The sequence below is a fragment of the Pyrus communis genome, chromosome 11 (assembly GCF_963583255.1).
Source record: "Pyrus communis chromosome 11, drPyrComm1.1, whole genome shotgun sequence".
NCBI classification, from domain to species: Eukaryota; Viridiplantae; Streptophyta; class Magnoliopsida; order Rosales; family Rosaceae; genus Pyrus; species Pyrus communis.
This window is the reverse complement of record NC_084813.1, coordinates 3,790,651-3,806,220: the sequence shown is the minus strand read 5'-3', so window position 1 is coordinate 3,806,220 and position 15,570 is coordinate 3,790,651. Positions and strand designations below refer to the sequence as shown.

Here is a 15,570-nt window from a genome sequence, read left to right as displayed (position 1 = left end):
CTGTAGCAATTTCAAATCTCAGAACTATAATGAGGAGTTATGTCATCTCAGAGACCATTTTTGGTTAAAATGCTAATTTTCAACCTTCACTAACCCAACTGCAATGCCTCATCTCTCTCGTTTGCGATGCCTCTTCCTCCTCCCTCTTTCACCAGACCCAATAGTGGCAGGAAGTCGACTCTTCAGGGTCTCTTCTTAAGTGTTCGGCGTACAAGGGCTCCTACCAATAGGACATTCAGGACTACTAACTGGTAGGACTGTGGATACTATCATTGAGGGTTGCCTAGTATGCTCTGCAACCTTCCCACCACACATTTTATTTGAGGATTGGGGCCACTTTGGCTGCGAGTCGGGATTGCCACGACTTCATCAAGGCCCCAAATCGCCGACACAGGTGCTACCATCGTGCGGCACCACCGTGGTCGCGGTGCCACAACAACACTGCAGAAAGTCGTCGTAGGCGCGCCCCAACAGGTTATTTTGTTTCCTGTCAAACAACCATCGCTGGCTCGACAGGCTTGTACGGCACCGCAACCACTGACTCAGTTGGTTGCAAGCCTCACCATGGCCCTCAATCAACAGACGAGGATGATCACTCAACTTCTCATGCTAATCTCGTTAGAGATCATGATGTTGGCTTGACATATGGAAGAGATTTTGAGCAAGAGTCACTATTCATAGATGATCAAGAAAAGTAGTCATATGCGACGCAATTCTTATCCATCAACAACAAAGGAATGAGCTTGGCATCATCCACCAGACACGGAAGGATATCGCATATCGAGGTGTTCAATCTAGGCTAGGCCCCTGTACGAAGTGCATTCTCGCCTTGGGTTTAGGGCAAGTGCTCACACTCGGCTACGTCCTCAGGAAAGTGTTCGTAGTGAACAGGGTTCACGCGTAACCGTTCACTCCAGCCTTGATTTTAGGGGCGTGCCTGAAGAATCAGGTCGACGCACCATCCATGAGGAAGATAAGCAACACGACTGTTCGTTGGAAGCAGGCTTCAATTTTCCAGTCCAGCAGTTGGAGGAAGCAAAGCGCAGACCACCCAAGAATTGCAGAGCGTCGAAGCTGCAGGAAGGAAGGCAACCCATCCATTTTGGAGACATACAACGGTTGCTCCATGAGCAACTTAGAGACTTCAAAACAAAAGGAAACTTGGAGAACACACTACACATGTAAGCGGCTGTCGTGAATGTTTCACCATTCATAAACGAGATCGAGCAGAGACGACCTCCCCAGAGGTTCTCACGTTGTTTAATGGATATTTGGACCCAGACCGGCACCTGAAGCTTTAACGAAGTGTCATGATACTTCACAAGCTAGACAAACCCTTGATGCGCCATGACTTTGCAGGGAGTAGTTCAGGATTGGGTCCAAACTATGGCCACACAATCTATCGACAGTTTCAAACAACTCGCCTTTGTTTTCATGAAGGAATACTCATCCTATCAAGTTATCAAAAATTGTCTGATCACCATGTGGTCAAGAAGTCAAACGAGGCTATCAAGGGTACATTCAGCACTTCAGACCAAGAAAACCAAGATTGTCAACTACAATGCAACAGTCGCACGAGCAACCTTCAAGCAAGGATTGCCAACATCATCCACTCCGCAGAGATAGCACCATAAACCCAAAACAAATCTTAGCTAAGGTATTTAACTTAGCAGAGCATCATATGCTTTGGAACGACCAAAAAAAGGGCAGCTATGGCGCCATATGATATAAACTTATCTTCCGAAGTGGAGGACGAAGAAGAAGCCATGACTGCTAGGGTTTCATAATAGGATTTTAGCTCAAGATAGGATAATAATATGAGTGCATGGACCTCCCTATATATATATCGATACTCCCTTGATATCAGGCCTATTAACTAATACCTTGGATATTCCAAACTGATTAGAGTTTCGGTACCGTCCTCATAGGTATTGAACTCTTGTCAAGTCTTAATAAGGTTACTTGAATGTAATTGCATGTTATTAGGACTCTTAATCTTAGCCAAGTAGAATCGGAATTTCCTCAACATGATAACTCATACACTAAGCTATCAGTTCGTCGAGAACAAGAACTCATTCTTTTTGACACTCACACCTTACGCCATATTCTACTAAGAAGTTGAATAATAAAATTAAACTATTGTGAACAAGAAATTAGCGAACCTAATGCTACTAATTAGACCATACCTAATAATTGCTTATAAAATTGAAATCTTTTTCAATTTCCTCGTTCAAGAACTAGGTTGCGCATCTTGAGACGCGTCCAAGAGGTTGCGCACGTCTTGAGACGGCAGTCGCGTTCTGACTTTTTTACAACAAAGAAACCTAGTGGAACCTTCTTGAGAGCGAATATCCTGAAATATCCCCAACAATAACACGTACCAAGACTGAAACAGAACTTTTGGCAAAGGGTAACTTTGTCCAATCACTTGAATAAAAACCTCCACGGGAACGGCGGCAGTTGCATGATACCGCGTCCCAGTAGGTTTGGTAGGTTTTTCTTGTTTACTTTGAATTAGTTCACAAGTCTGGCTTTCTTTGTTGATAGACAACTTCAACGTTCTCATCTTCTCTTTCTACCAACATTCCCAGAAAATTCATCTCTGCTTATATATATAGGGAGTCTCCAAGTGTCTTACGGAAGACGTGATTAGGAACAATTTTCTCTCCAAGTTCCTCAAACAATAATCATCAGAAAATAAAAATCTGGTTTTGGTTTGAGAAAGTTTCTGGATTTGCGTTGTTTTGGCTGCGTAGTACGTCAGAGATCATATTTATATCCGATCAAAATCATGGGAGATTGCAGGCCATTGGGTTTCTTGCTGGGTTTGCCTTTTGCTTTGATCGCATTGGTCTTGTCTGTTCTCGGTGCTGTCATCTGGGTTTTCGGGTGAGTAGTAATTCATTTACGGGTGATTCCTATTTTGTTGTTTTTGCCCTTCCTTCAACAAAGAAACTTTACACAGACAATGTGCACGCTCTGCTAACTTTATCTATATATATATATATATATATATATATATATATATATGAGATTTTTAAATTTTGTTTGATGATTAATCTTAATTTTGCAGGACGGTGTTGAGTTGCCTGTGCCCGTGCTGCATTTGTTTTAGTGGATTAGCGAATCTTGCAGTTTCTCTTATCAAGCTTCCTGTCAAAATTATTACATGGTTTATTGACCAGATCCCTTGTTGATCATGTCTCTCACATTTCTTGTATGTTTGTACATTTCTTTCTTTTTTACTTGTTGATTCTTTATCATTGTATTTTAAGATTTTATTAGATTCGAATAAAAACATTTACATCGTATGAAACACTTTATTCGCCCAATCCGGCTCAAACTCACTGACATCGGCCATGGGCTACCGTCCACCTACACCCGGCTGCACGACCACTACATCTGGCACCTCCCCGCGGTACCAAACCATAGCCCCCTCGCATAACTTTAAACCTTTGAAAGTTTTTCTCGTATCTCCTTTCCAAAAGCGATCCCCTTACAGTATCCGAAAATGTCATTAACTACGGCAATTTGAACAGCACATTCTTAAACTTCCTTTCATTAGCAATACCATCTGAGCCTATATAAGATCAAGTAACTATTAATCGCTCTCCAAAAATCTAATTATACACTCATACGCATATTTCTTTTTAAATATAGAAGGCTTAGAGTAAACAAATGAAATCTTGGGGTAACAATAACAATCCCCGAAAATAAAAGCAACAATCTACCTATAAATAATCCCTATCAAAATTTGCTTTGTTCTCAAACATTCTCTTAACTGTTGCCACGATTCTAATTTACATTCTACGAATAAATACAAGAAAATGGGCAAATAATATAAATACCCAACCCTCGTCTTCAAAAAATTTTAATAATCCCCGTCAAAATTTGCTTCTTCTCGCACATTCTCTCTAACCGTTGCTCTAAGAACATTTTTGTGGCTTATGTTTTGTTTCTTGGTGCTGTGAGGCTCTCACCAAATCTCTGGTAGTATTGCATTTGCTGTGTACACAGTAATGGAAAACGAAACTTCAAAAATCATGGTACGGAAAAAAGAAATAGAAAAGAGGAGGAATTGTTCGTCGAGAGGCATTAGGCATATGAAAATCAAAACATCACCCATACCTGGTCGGTTACAGATGCTGCGATCTTAGCCAGTGCTTGCTCAAAGTGAGATTCTTTTATCGTCCATGGAGATGCATGTGAAATCCTCTCAGGTAATGTCAATTTCTCTTCAAGAGCAGCCATAGCAGCCTCATTCATCTGCATCAATCGATATGTGAGAGACAATCCAAATCACATCTCCTCCCCCTTTTTTCTTCCCCACCAATCCAAGAGAGGTCACGAAAACTCAACTCCAAATGAAATATTAACCTTAACGTCACAAACAAAGAAAAGAATAGAATGCATATTTAAGCATAGACGAACCAGTGCAGCAAGATCAGCTCCACTAAAATTTTCACACGTTTCCCTTTGTCCAATCTCACTCAGATCTACACTGGCATCAATAGGCTTCTTCCTCGCAAGTGCTTTTAAGATCAAACCACGCTCATCTTTTGTGGGTGGGGCGACATAAATAAGTTTACCAAACCTACCGGGCCGCAGAACAGCACGGTCCATTACGTCGGGTCTGACAAAAGGTTTGACATGTAAGAGGTACAGAATGATATTCCTTTATATCAACTAAAACTGAAGAATGAACAAAGAGCTTTACCTATTAGTGGCACCAATAACAAATACACCTCGTCGCTGCTCTGCGCCATCTAACTCTATAAGTAGCTGCAGTTGCAGACAGTCAGTTCATTCTATAAATGAATGAAAAACCAGTAAGTTTCTACTTTCTAGGCAGTCAGTTCTTGACTGCCTTTGCAATTAATTTACCTGATTCAACAGCCGCTCAATAACCCATCCGCCTTCTTTCCCCCGCTTTGTTGTTAAAGCATCAACCTGTCAATAAGTGAGGAAACAGCTTTAAAAGGCTATGAAAAGTAGGACACATTTTCCATGAAATTTTTTCCATGTCAGGATACCAGAGGACATGAAACCTATGTCACCTAGTTTCAAACAGTCATTTGGATACTTAAAAAGGAATTCAGTGTTTTGTATAAGAAAGAGTGCTAAATCAATTGAGAAATTAGACATCAATACTGTCAATAAGTGAAAGAAAATGCTTTAAAAGTTTAGCTTTCTCAAAAAAATTTGTTATGGTGATCTGAAATGAGGTTTAGCACTATGTAGGACCAACTGTTGTTAATGACACTACAATAATTCAATCCAACTCATCATGATAATCCCGTAATCTATTCCTTTATATGATTAAATGTTCAGATGAAATGATCCAAACCTATGGAAGCCGATAGTATTAATAACATTTAACAGGAAGAGAACCACAAACCTCATCAAAGAAAAGTATGCATGGTGAGCATGTCCTCGCCCGACTAAACAATGTCCGAACTGCCAACTCACTTTCTCCAACATATTTATTCAAAAGTTCGGGGCCCTAACCAGTTAAAAAAGCCATGTCAACCAAATGGATCCTCTCAAATTATGCAAAAACATACATTGAAATGTTCATTGTTACAGCGACCTACATTAACAAGACAATATATCAATAACATTCAATGGGAAAAGCAACGACTGACCTTAATGTGAATGAAATTTGCTCCTGCTTCATTAGCAACAGCCTTTGCTATCAGTGTTTTACCACATCCAGGAGGCCCATAGAGCAAAAATCCTGTCTCTAAATCTACTCCAAATTCCTGAAACCACAAATCATTTCAAAAACATAATTAGCCACTTGATTGCAGACTTAAATAAAAAAATAAATAGACTAAGGTAAAATACATACAGAAATACAGTATGAAGCATTGAACACTATGATACCATAGAATACTGTAAATATTCATGTATTGCATGTACTGCAATAAATTAATAAGTCTCCAATGATGGTAATGTTTAGATTTAAGTTTCTAAAAGTTCATAATGTTTTCCAGCAAGTATGACATGAAATTTCCATGATAGTTCTTTTTGGTGATATTCATGTTGTAGCAAAGCGTGCAACTTTTTCGATAAAGTAAAAAATAACTCATGAGTTTGGCATACTATTCTTGTACGTAGATTAGTATGTTCTCAATAAAAGACCCATCAGAACCCCCACCCAAGCAAACTATTTCACCAAAAGAGATATGTTTAAGGTGACATGTTAGGCTCTTTTTACTTGCAAAAGTGAATGGTATTGGCTTACTAAGGAATGTGACGTTATCCTATTAATTATCGTTTTTCACTACCCATAATTGCTGCAGAACATAATTTCAAAATGAAATATGGGGTTAAAACTACCATATACAGATGAAAATAATTTTTCTACCGAAGTATGCACCATAACAATGAGCTATGAAGTGTGGAGAGTTAAGCATCATTATTAAAATTTAAAAGTGGCAGAAATGGGTAAAGAAGATTCGTGTTGATCAACAGTGATTATGTTCAAGATCTTTTTAGATCATATCAAGCCATTCCAAGGCACATTTTTTAACAAAAATATATGACTCTTTTACAAGCACACAACATACCAGCCATTCCGAGGATACACAAACTTGAATAAAAAAGAAAACAAAATCTTAATCTAGAAACACATATACACAGAGATTAACAAAATTAGATAAAACAATAGAAAATGAAAATAACAATTACCTCATAGTTCTCAGGATATTTAACACGTCTAACAATATAGCGATCAAACTCCTTCCTTAAAAGATCTAATCCACCAACATCTTCCCATTTTACATTAGGAATTGCAGAGAATCCTTCTCTTTTTGATGACGGCTGAACCACTTCAACTGCTTCCTGCAGAAATGCACATGCTAAGACCATTACCACGAGAATTTAATGCACAAATCAGAATAACTGGTTATTAACTCATAGGCAACTATGTAAGGCAAAATATGTGGGAGAAAATGTATAGGTAGTTAATTTCGGAACACCTCAAAATCAGCCATAGTGATCGTGAGCTTTTCCATTTCTTCAGGCAACCATGGTTGCATCCACCATTCTTCATTGCCTTCTTCATCCATAGTATCTACAGACATATCATTCTTCCTCTTGTGTATAATCCTTTTCATGGCAATGTTACCAGCTCTGTCAGCCAAGGCTTTCAAATCGGCCCCAACAAACCCTGGTGTAGACCTGGCTATTTTAAGAAGATCAAAAGAACCTTCAAGTTTTAGATTGCGTGTAAGCACAGAAAGAATCTTAACCCTAGCATTTTCATCTGGAACGCCTAAAACAATCTCACGGTCAAATCGACCAGGCCTCCTTAGAGCACTGTCAACAGCATCAGGCCTATTGGTCGCTCCAATTACAAGAACATAGCCAGACTTGTTATCTGAACTTTGTGAGTTAGAATCTGCATCAGCTGATTGTACAAGCCTATGAGATTCATCCATGCAAGTCATTAGTTGTGTGACAATTCGCCTCTCCATCTCACGCTGCAAACTCTCCCTTTTCGAAGCAATTGCATCAATTTCATCAATAAATACAATAGAAGGGGCAGTTCTGTAAGCTTTAGAAAAAAGCTCTCGTATATTTTCTTCGGATGCACCTAAAATTAATGATGGCCATGGCAACATATTACAATTTTACAAAAGGAATTTCAAGAACATAAGAACCCTAACAGTACAAGGTTTTTCAGCTTGAAAATTTCAGTCATTGAAACTATGAAGTGAGTGATGGTAATACCTGAGACACCAGAGACGACTTCGGTGGCAGAAATCTTATAAAAGGGAATGCCGGTTTCATTGGCAATGGCATGAGCCAATTTGGTCTTGCCACAGCCGGGCGGGCCATACAACAGAATCCCAGACATTGGCCTAACTCCGAGCCACCGCGGGAGCTCTGGATGGCGAAGCGGCACAATCACCTCCATCTTCAGCTCCTCAATCACCTTCTCCATCCCACCTAAGTCTCTAAACCTCGGCCCCTCACTCCCCTTCACCTCAACCTCTCGGGAAACCGATCCCTTGGCTTCAGCTTCTCGGAATGTCTCTTGGCCCCCTCGCCCTCCATTTCCGCTCATTAGCCCAACCTTCTCGCGACCAGGAAGCTCAATTTCTACATTCTTCTCCTTGTTCTCCTCGGCCGCCTTGGGCTTCAAGGCGCTACTGGATCCCATATACGATGCCCGGAGGCTCGATTTCATCACATCAAACTCCGCCTCCACTTTGTCGCTGTAAATGGCGTCGTCCGAGTCCGATGTCGACACCGCCCCATCCTCATCCTCCTCTTCTTCCTCATCATCATCATCATCTGAAGATGGAGGGTCACCATTGCTCTGGCGAATCCTTCTGACGTGCGCCGTCTCCATTCGCTGCAATCTCTCCTCCATCTTATTGGCCTTCCGCCTCCTCTTGGAATTGCTATGGCCCACTTCTTCATCTTCTTCGTCGTCTTCTAGGTCGCTGACATGGATTAGGTTTTTGGATAGCTTGAAGGAAGGGGAGTCTAGGGTTTGCTGGACGAACTTGGTGAAAGATTGCAGCTTGACGCGGTGGTAGTCTTTGTAATTAGTACGAAGTTGGTGGACGATTTCGTCGAGAGAGGAGGAGCGGAGGTGCTTGAAGGTCTCCAGACGACAACGGAGAACCTTCTGCTTTTGTTCGGAGAGGGACCTCCCTCCTCCATCGAACTTTCTTGCCGTCTTCTTCATCTCTTACTTGGCAATGTTGGATGCACAGCATCAGTGAGCCAAACCAAACTCAATTGAAACGTGAGGCGCGCTTAATTTAATTAGGGTTAGGATTTAGGTGGCCATTAAAACGGCGCAGTTTAAAGGCTGTTGATTATATCATTTTTATTTTTCAATAATATTTTTTATGGATTTTTCAATAATGTGTTGGTTTTTTGGACAGAAAAAAATAGAGGAGTAATTAAGGATTTGTTTGCAATAGTTACATGTATTTAGTACAATATTTACCTTAATAGTCAAATGATAATTGTATTAAATACACATATTCAAATGAATATTTCTTAATCATTAAATACATGCAATATTATAGTCAATCCCGTAATTTAAACCAATCCAATTTAAATGATAAGATTTTAAATTTGGGGCCGAATTTTTCAACTAATATACTTTTTTTTTAGTACATCGATATTTTTACACTAAGGAGAGGACGAGATCAGCTAGGCCACACAATGGGCAGCCTAATATGGTATTGAATTCGTCATCCACGAGATTCGAACCTAAAACCTCTCACTTTCAAGTGAAAAGAAATATCATCAAACCGTAGTAATGAGTGGCTTTCACGTAATATACTTTTATGAACATTATTATATTACGCATTATGAGAATGGTATGATATCTCGTCTTCTTTTTTCAATCAAAAGAATGGTATCTTCAATATATCAAAGTCACCAAATTTGTCACATATTGATCCTGGAAGGCGATTCAATAACAAATATAGCCATGGGTCTACAACCATCTCTGTATCAAGCTAGATTCGCAACAGTTATAGCCCTTGGAAGGTGGATTGACTCGAATATGAAGCAAGGAAACGACTCAACCACTAAAACGACGAGGGCCACAACCACCTTAGAAACTAACTGGTAGAAAGTGATTTCGACCCACCACAACCACATGCCCGACTCAAACCCACGAATTTATCCCAAAATGAAAATGTAGAAATGGTTTTGAGGATGACACTTCATTGAAGCATGAAGGGTTGCTCACAAACTGGTGAGTAGAGACTAAAGAGATGGGAAAGGATGAGGCGCGAGGAAAGGGTGGAGAGAAAGAGTTGAGCGAGAAGGAAGGGGGTTTGCTGCTAACTCTAACTGTAGCAAGAGGTCGGTGGCTGTAAGAGCTTTAGTTAGGGTTTGGTGTTTAGGTAACAAGGCATAGGAAAGGCAAAGAGGGTTTTCAAGACTTTATATGGTGTACAATGTGCCACATTATTTAATGCACAACTTTTTTTTTTTGGTGAAAAGTTGCTTTATTCCAACACAATAATTACACAAGAAAAGGCCTAAATACATACACATAAACAAAAAGGACCTCAAAAGCAACTAAAGAGCTCAAAACAAAAGTTTGAGCCCAAAACAAAGAAAACACCAAAATAAACCCTAGCAACTTCAACATGCCAGCGCCGGAAAGCTGCTTACCAACCAACAGAAACAAACGTTCCCTGCACACACCTGAAAACAAGCTTAACAGAGTCTCGAAACTAAAAGAAAACGAAGTGAAAACAGAACCCCAAAACAAATCCCTAAACACTGCCGAGCACCACACCAGTATCTGCTACACATTGGAAGAAGCTTGCGGGAAGAAGCAACCCATTAGCAACAAGGGCAACAAAGTGAAACCCAAAACGAAGGAAGCAAGTGGGAAAGAGCAACCCATTAGCAATAGTGTCATCAAAGGCAATCCCAAGGAAGTTGGTGGTGTGAACACCCAAGCTGTCAATGACGCAGCAGACAAAAGTACCCAAATTTATGGGCATGAACCGCCGGATATTGATAAAAATGATACGGATATGTCGGTTGGGAATTTGCTGGAGAATGGAAGACATGTTAATGATGGCTTTGTGTCTGTGGAGAAAGATAGGCTTCAAGAAGCCATGATTGATGTTTAAACTGGTGTGGTGGGTGCCACCTCTACTCTGGTAGAGGCGCCAATATCCTCAATTTGATTGGGTCCATACCTCAGGTATTCCATTTCCTTACTGATTTTATGATGATTATGGTCTGGAATGTAAGAGGTGCTGGAGGGAAACTTTTCTCCGTTACTGCTAAAGATCTCGTCAGATTGAACAAAGTGAACATTTTTGCTATCTTGGAACCCAGGATCAGTGGTGAGAGGGCAATTGAAGTCATAAAAGGTTTGGGTTTTTCAAATTATTATGTTGTTGATGCCAATGGTTTCTCTGGTGGTGTTTGGCTTTTATGGAATAATGAGGTTGTGAAACTGACTGTTGTGGCTTGCTCCTCCCAAACAATCACTACTGTTGTAATAGATGGCCAGATTCAGTGGATGCTAACGGTGGTGTATGCTTCTCCTTGCCCCCGGGTGAGGAGCCACTTATGGCCTTATCTTGATGGTGTTTCTGCAGCTTCTAACATGCCTTGGCTTATTGCAGGTGATTTCAATGAATTGATTCATAGTTCAGAGAAAAAGGGGGGTAGGCCTGTTAATAAAAATAGTGGTCTTGGTAATTGGAGCTCTAGGAATAGCTTGGTGGACCTTGGGTTCATTGGTGCTAAATTTACTTGGAGCAAGAAAAATGAGCATGGTGAAATTGTCTGGGAAAGACTTGATAGAGGCCTTTGCAACATAGCTTGGAGACACCTCTTCTCTGAGGCATATGTTAGGCATCTTGCCAAAGTGAAATCTGATCATTGCCCATTACTTATTGGCCTTCATTCCAAACATATTCCTAACCCTGATTTGAAAGCTTTCAGATTCCAAGCTATGTGGATGCTTCACCCGGATTTTGAACCTTTTGTTAATGATACTTGGAGTAGTGCTCAAGGTGATGCTAGTTGCAAAACTATCTTTCTCTCTTCTGAGCTGCAAAGTTGGAACCACAATGTCTTTGGATGTATTTTTCAAAAGAAAAGAAGGCTTTTAGCTCGTATATGCGGAATCCAAAAGGCTCTTTGCATTAGTCATGTGCCGTATCTGTTTGACTTAGAAAAACAGCTCACCACTGAGTATAGTACTATCCTTGAGCAAGAAGAACTCTTTTGGCTTCAAAAATCAAGAAATACTTGGCTTAGGGAGGGAGATAAAAATACCAAGTTCTTCCACCTCTCTGCGGTGGTGCGAAGAAGGAAAAATAAACTTGAAGGCCTTAATAATTCTGAAGGAGTTTGGATAGAGGATAAAGAGACTTTAAAGTCGATTGTTGTCAACTATTTCAAAGATCTTTTCTCCTTTCGAATAACGACGACAACTATGGAGAATCTGCCTCACCTTTTCCCTTGTCTTATTGGTGAAGATTTATTCGTCCTAAATGGGGAAGTAACAGATGATGAGATTAAAGCTTGCATGTTTGCTATTGGTGGACTCAAGGCCCCTGGTCCTGATGGTATCCCTGCTAGATTCTATCAAAAATTTTGGCATCTTTGTGACAAGGATGTTTGTGATATGGTTAAGATATGTTTCAATACAACTCAACTCCCTGATAACATTAATAACACCTTCATCTCGTTGATTCCTAAGGTTGATAACCCTACAAGCATGACACAGTTGAGGCCTATTAGTCTGTGTTCTACGCTTTACAAGGTCATCTCCAAAATTTTGATGGGTAAATTGAGACCGCTTCTCCATAAACTTGTTAGCCCTACTCAAGTGAGCTTCGTCCCGGGTAGGCAAATTATTGATAATGTCATTGTTGCTCAAGAAATCCTCCATAAGTACAGAAACACCAAAGGTAAAAAAGGGTTCATTGCTTGGAAAATTGACCTTTCCAAAGCTTATGATCGTCTTCAGTGGAGTTTTATTAGAGATGTTCTTTGGGAGATTGGGCTAAGAGGGAAAATTTTGGAACTCATCATGCAATGCGTTACCACAGTCAATTACCAAGTCATTGTTAATGGTGAGCTCACTGATTCTTTCTCCCCACAATGTGGAATCAGACAGGGAGATCCCCTTTCTTCCTATTTATTTGTGCTTTGCATGGAAAAACTATCTCATGTCATTAATGGACGCATCACTACTAAGAAATGGAAGCCAGTTAAGCTTTCTAGCAATGGGCCTCCTGTCTCTCATCTCATTTTTGCGGATGATCTTATTTTGTTTGCGGAAGCCTCCTCAACTCAAGCCAGATTATTGAAGGATTGCCTTGATATTTTTTGTGCCGTGTCTGGTCAACAGGTGAATTTTGATAAATCATGTATCTACTGCTCTCCTAATATCTCTCGAAGTAAGGCTATTGAAATTGCCAACATCTGTGGTTCTCCTCTCACTTCTGATTTAGGTCACTACTTGGGTGTTCCGTTACTGCATTCTAGAGTCACTAAAGAGACGTATGGATACATTGTGGAAAAAGTTCAACGTCGACTTTCTGCTTGGAAGAGCAATACTCTCTCTATGGCAGGTAGGCTTGTCTACCTACAATCAGTTGCCTCAGCTATTCCAATCTACTCAATGCAATCTACTCGTCTCCCAGTTTCCATATGTGATAAAATTGATAAGTTGAACAGGAATTTCTTATGGGGTCACACTGAGGATAATTCCAAGGTTCACCTTGTTAAGTGGGAGACAGTATCCACGCCTAAATTTATGGGTGGCTTAGGCTTGAAAGATACCCATGCTATGAACCAAGCCCTCCTTGCTAAAACTGGTTGGAAACTTATGCAAAGAAACCCGGGCCTCTGGGCACAAGTTTTGAAGGGAAAATATCTCAAACACTATGACATGGTGGGTGCTTGCTCTGCTAAGTTCACTAATTGTTCTCATACTTGGCGTGGAATCCTCTTTGGTGCCCAAATCCTTCCTAATGGTATGAGATGGAGAGTCGGATCTGGAAGCCAAATCCATTTTTGGAAAGACAACTGGCTTGAGAGTGGCGTACTCGAAAATTTTGCTACCATCCCTCTTTCAGCTGACATGCTTGAATGGTCTGTTGATGATTTCCTTACTGATGATGGTTGGAATGTAGAATTGTTATACTCCTGCCTTCCCCCCGATATTGTGGAACATATTTTCAGTTTACATGTTGGAATTGCGAATCATAGGGAAGATAAGGTAATTTGGAGCCTCACCAATTCTGGAACCTTCTCAGTGAAAACTGCTTATCTCTCTCTCTTTGGCGATGATGATATCATTCCTTGGAAATGGAATTTCATTTGGAAACTCAAGCTCCTACCCAAATTAGTGACTTTTCTTTGGACTATTGGTCATGGGAAAATTCTCACCAATGTGCAGAGAGCTAGAAGAGGGTTTACTAATAACCCGTGTTGTCCAATCTGCCCTAATATTGAGGAGTCAATGGATCATATTTTCAGGTCTTGTAGGCAGTCCCCTTTCTTTTGGAATGGTGTTGGAATCCCTCCTGAAGTTGCCCATTCCTTTGCTCTTGATTTCCAGAGTTGGATGGCCATAAACCTTAGGACACACTGTTCTACCATACATGGCTTACCCTGGAACCTTATCTTTGCTTCAACTCTCTGGTATTGCTGGAAAGGGAGGAACAATCTTGTCTTCAACGATGGTCAACAACCGCCTGTCTCACCCCAGAAGTTCATTTTTCAATTTGCAAGGGATTGGTATGATGCCAACAAGTGTTCTTCTAGTAAGCCTCCTAGACAAATCATCTCAATCCATTGGATCCACCCGCCAATTGGTAGATATAAAATCAATACAGATGGGAGTTGTAATGACCCATTTAGGCACATAAGTTCTGGAGGTTTGATTCGCAATTCTGAAGGGGATTGGATTAAGGGATTTGCTGCTAATTTGGGCAGAGGAACCATCATGGAAGCTGAGCTTTGGGGTGTTTTCATGGGCCTTTCTATAGCTTGGGATGAGGGATGCAGGGATGTGATCCTTGAATGTGATTCTTGGGATGCTGTTATTTTGATCCAAAAACCTATTCTGGATTCGCACCCTCTCTACAATCTCATTATTGACTGCAAAGAAGCCATCGGAAAAAATTGGAGATGTGAAGTCACTCATATATATAGAGAAATGAATGCCTCAGCCGATCACATGGCTGACTTGGGTCATGGGCTATCCCTAGGCCTTCATGTTTTTGTTTCTCCTCCTACCACTGCTAGTAATGTTCTAGTTTCTGATTCTATTGGCAGGGCCCTTCCTAGGGCTGTTCTTGCCTGATTTTCTTTGTTTTGTTGCCGGGCTTTGCCCTCCGTTGTACCAAAAAAAAAAAAAAAAAAAAAAAATCTATGCACCTTTCGGGTAAAACGCAAAAAATTGCGGTACAAAGATGGAGAAGCCAAACCAGGATGTGAAGTCGAAGAAGGATGTGGCTGATTTTGTGGAAGATGGATTGAAGTGCTGAGGAAAGTGGAAAAAAAATGAGAAAAAGATGGAAAGAAGATGCAAAGAAAGGGAAAAAGGAAGAAATGAAAAAAAAAAAAGGAAAAAAAAGTAGAAGGAAGGAAGAAGGAAAGTGGAAGGGAAGGGAGAAGGGAGAAAAAAGGGGGAAAAGTGGAAAGGAAGTGGAAGGGAGGAAGGAAACCAGGGAAAAAAGGGACAGAGAACTCAGGGGTACAAGAAGTTGGAAGTAAGTGACGATCAAGCCCTTGGAGAGGGGGAAACTGAAGCCCAGGGGGAAAAGGGCTATAGACGGAGAACACTCAAACATTGTTGAGAAAGGCTCTCACAAGGAGAGAAAAGCTGAGAGCTTGTTACATTTTAAATTGGTTAGAGACTGATTGTTTGAATTACATAGAAAAGGTTTAGCATTTAATGCACAACTTTGGTGCATGAAGTTAGTATATGTAGCACCACCCATTGTGAAATATACAACTTATGAATCGTGAATACTAACGACGCAAAAGATTGAATTGTACTAAAAATCGCAATGCACGATGACAAGTGTTGTGCTAGAC

The 15,570-nt window shown here is 40.5% G+C and overlaps 2 protein-coding genes across 2 annotated transcripts; one reads left to right on the top strand and one right to left on the bottom strand.

Annotated features, from left to right (window-relative positions):
* Positions 1 to 2,509: 2,509 nt before the first annotated feature.
* LOC137707854 (signaling peptide TAXIMIN 2) lies at positions 2,510 to 3,332 on the top strand. The gene is made up of 2 exons (XM_068446780.1): positions 2,510 to 2,889; positions 3,074 to 3,332. Exons 1-2 carry the CDS (start codon positions 2,792 to 2,794, stop codon positions 3,195 to 3,197), a joined length of 222 nt encoding a protein of 73 aa, XP_068302881.1. The 5' UTR covers positions 2,510 to 2,791; the 3' UTR covers positions 3,198 to 3,332.
* Positions 3,333 to 3,631: 299 nt separating this feature from the next.
* Positions 3,632 to 8,761, bottom strand: LOC137707853 (cell division control protein 48 homolog C-like). The gene is made up of 10 exons (XM_068446779.1): positions 7,738 to 8,761; positions 6,984 to 7,600; positions 6,694 to 6,846; positions 5,646 to 5,762; positions 5,399 to 5,503; positions 4,885 to 4,950; positions 4,718 to 4,782; positions 4,432 to 4,633; positions 4,129 to 4,266; positions 3,632 to 4,005 (listed from the first exon to the last, which is right to left on the bottom strand). Exons 1-10 carry the CDS (start codon positions 8,702 to 8,704, stop codon positions 3,946 to 3,948), a joined length of 2,490 nt encoding a protein of 829 aa, XP_068302880.1. The 5' UTR covers positions 8,705 to 8,761; the 3' UTR covers positions 3,632 to 3,945.
* Between the last annotated feature and the right edge of the window lie 6,809 nt (positions 8,762 to 15,570).

Coding starts and splice junctions, on each gene's coding strand:
- LOC137707853 (XM_068446779.1), bottom strand. CDS start 8,704: ATGAAGAAGACGGCAAGAAAGTTCGATGGAGGAGGGAGGTCCCTCTCC. Junction 4,783..4,884: donor TTGAGCGGCTGTTGAATCAG/GTAAATTAATTG, acceptor CTGCAACTGCAG/CTACTTATAGAGTTAGATGG. Junction 4,267..4,431: donor GAGCTGATCTTGCTGCACTG/GTTCGTCTATGC, acceptor CGATTGATGCAG/ATGAATGAGGCTGCTATGGC.
- LOC137707854 (XM_068446780.1), top strand. CDS start 2,792: ATGGGAGATTGCAGGCCATTGGGTTTCTTGCTGGGTTTGCCTTTTGCT. Junction 2,890..3,073: donor GCTGTCATCTGGGTTTTCGG/GTGAGTAGTAAT, acceptor TTAATTTTGCAG/GACGGTGTTGAGTTGCCTGT.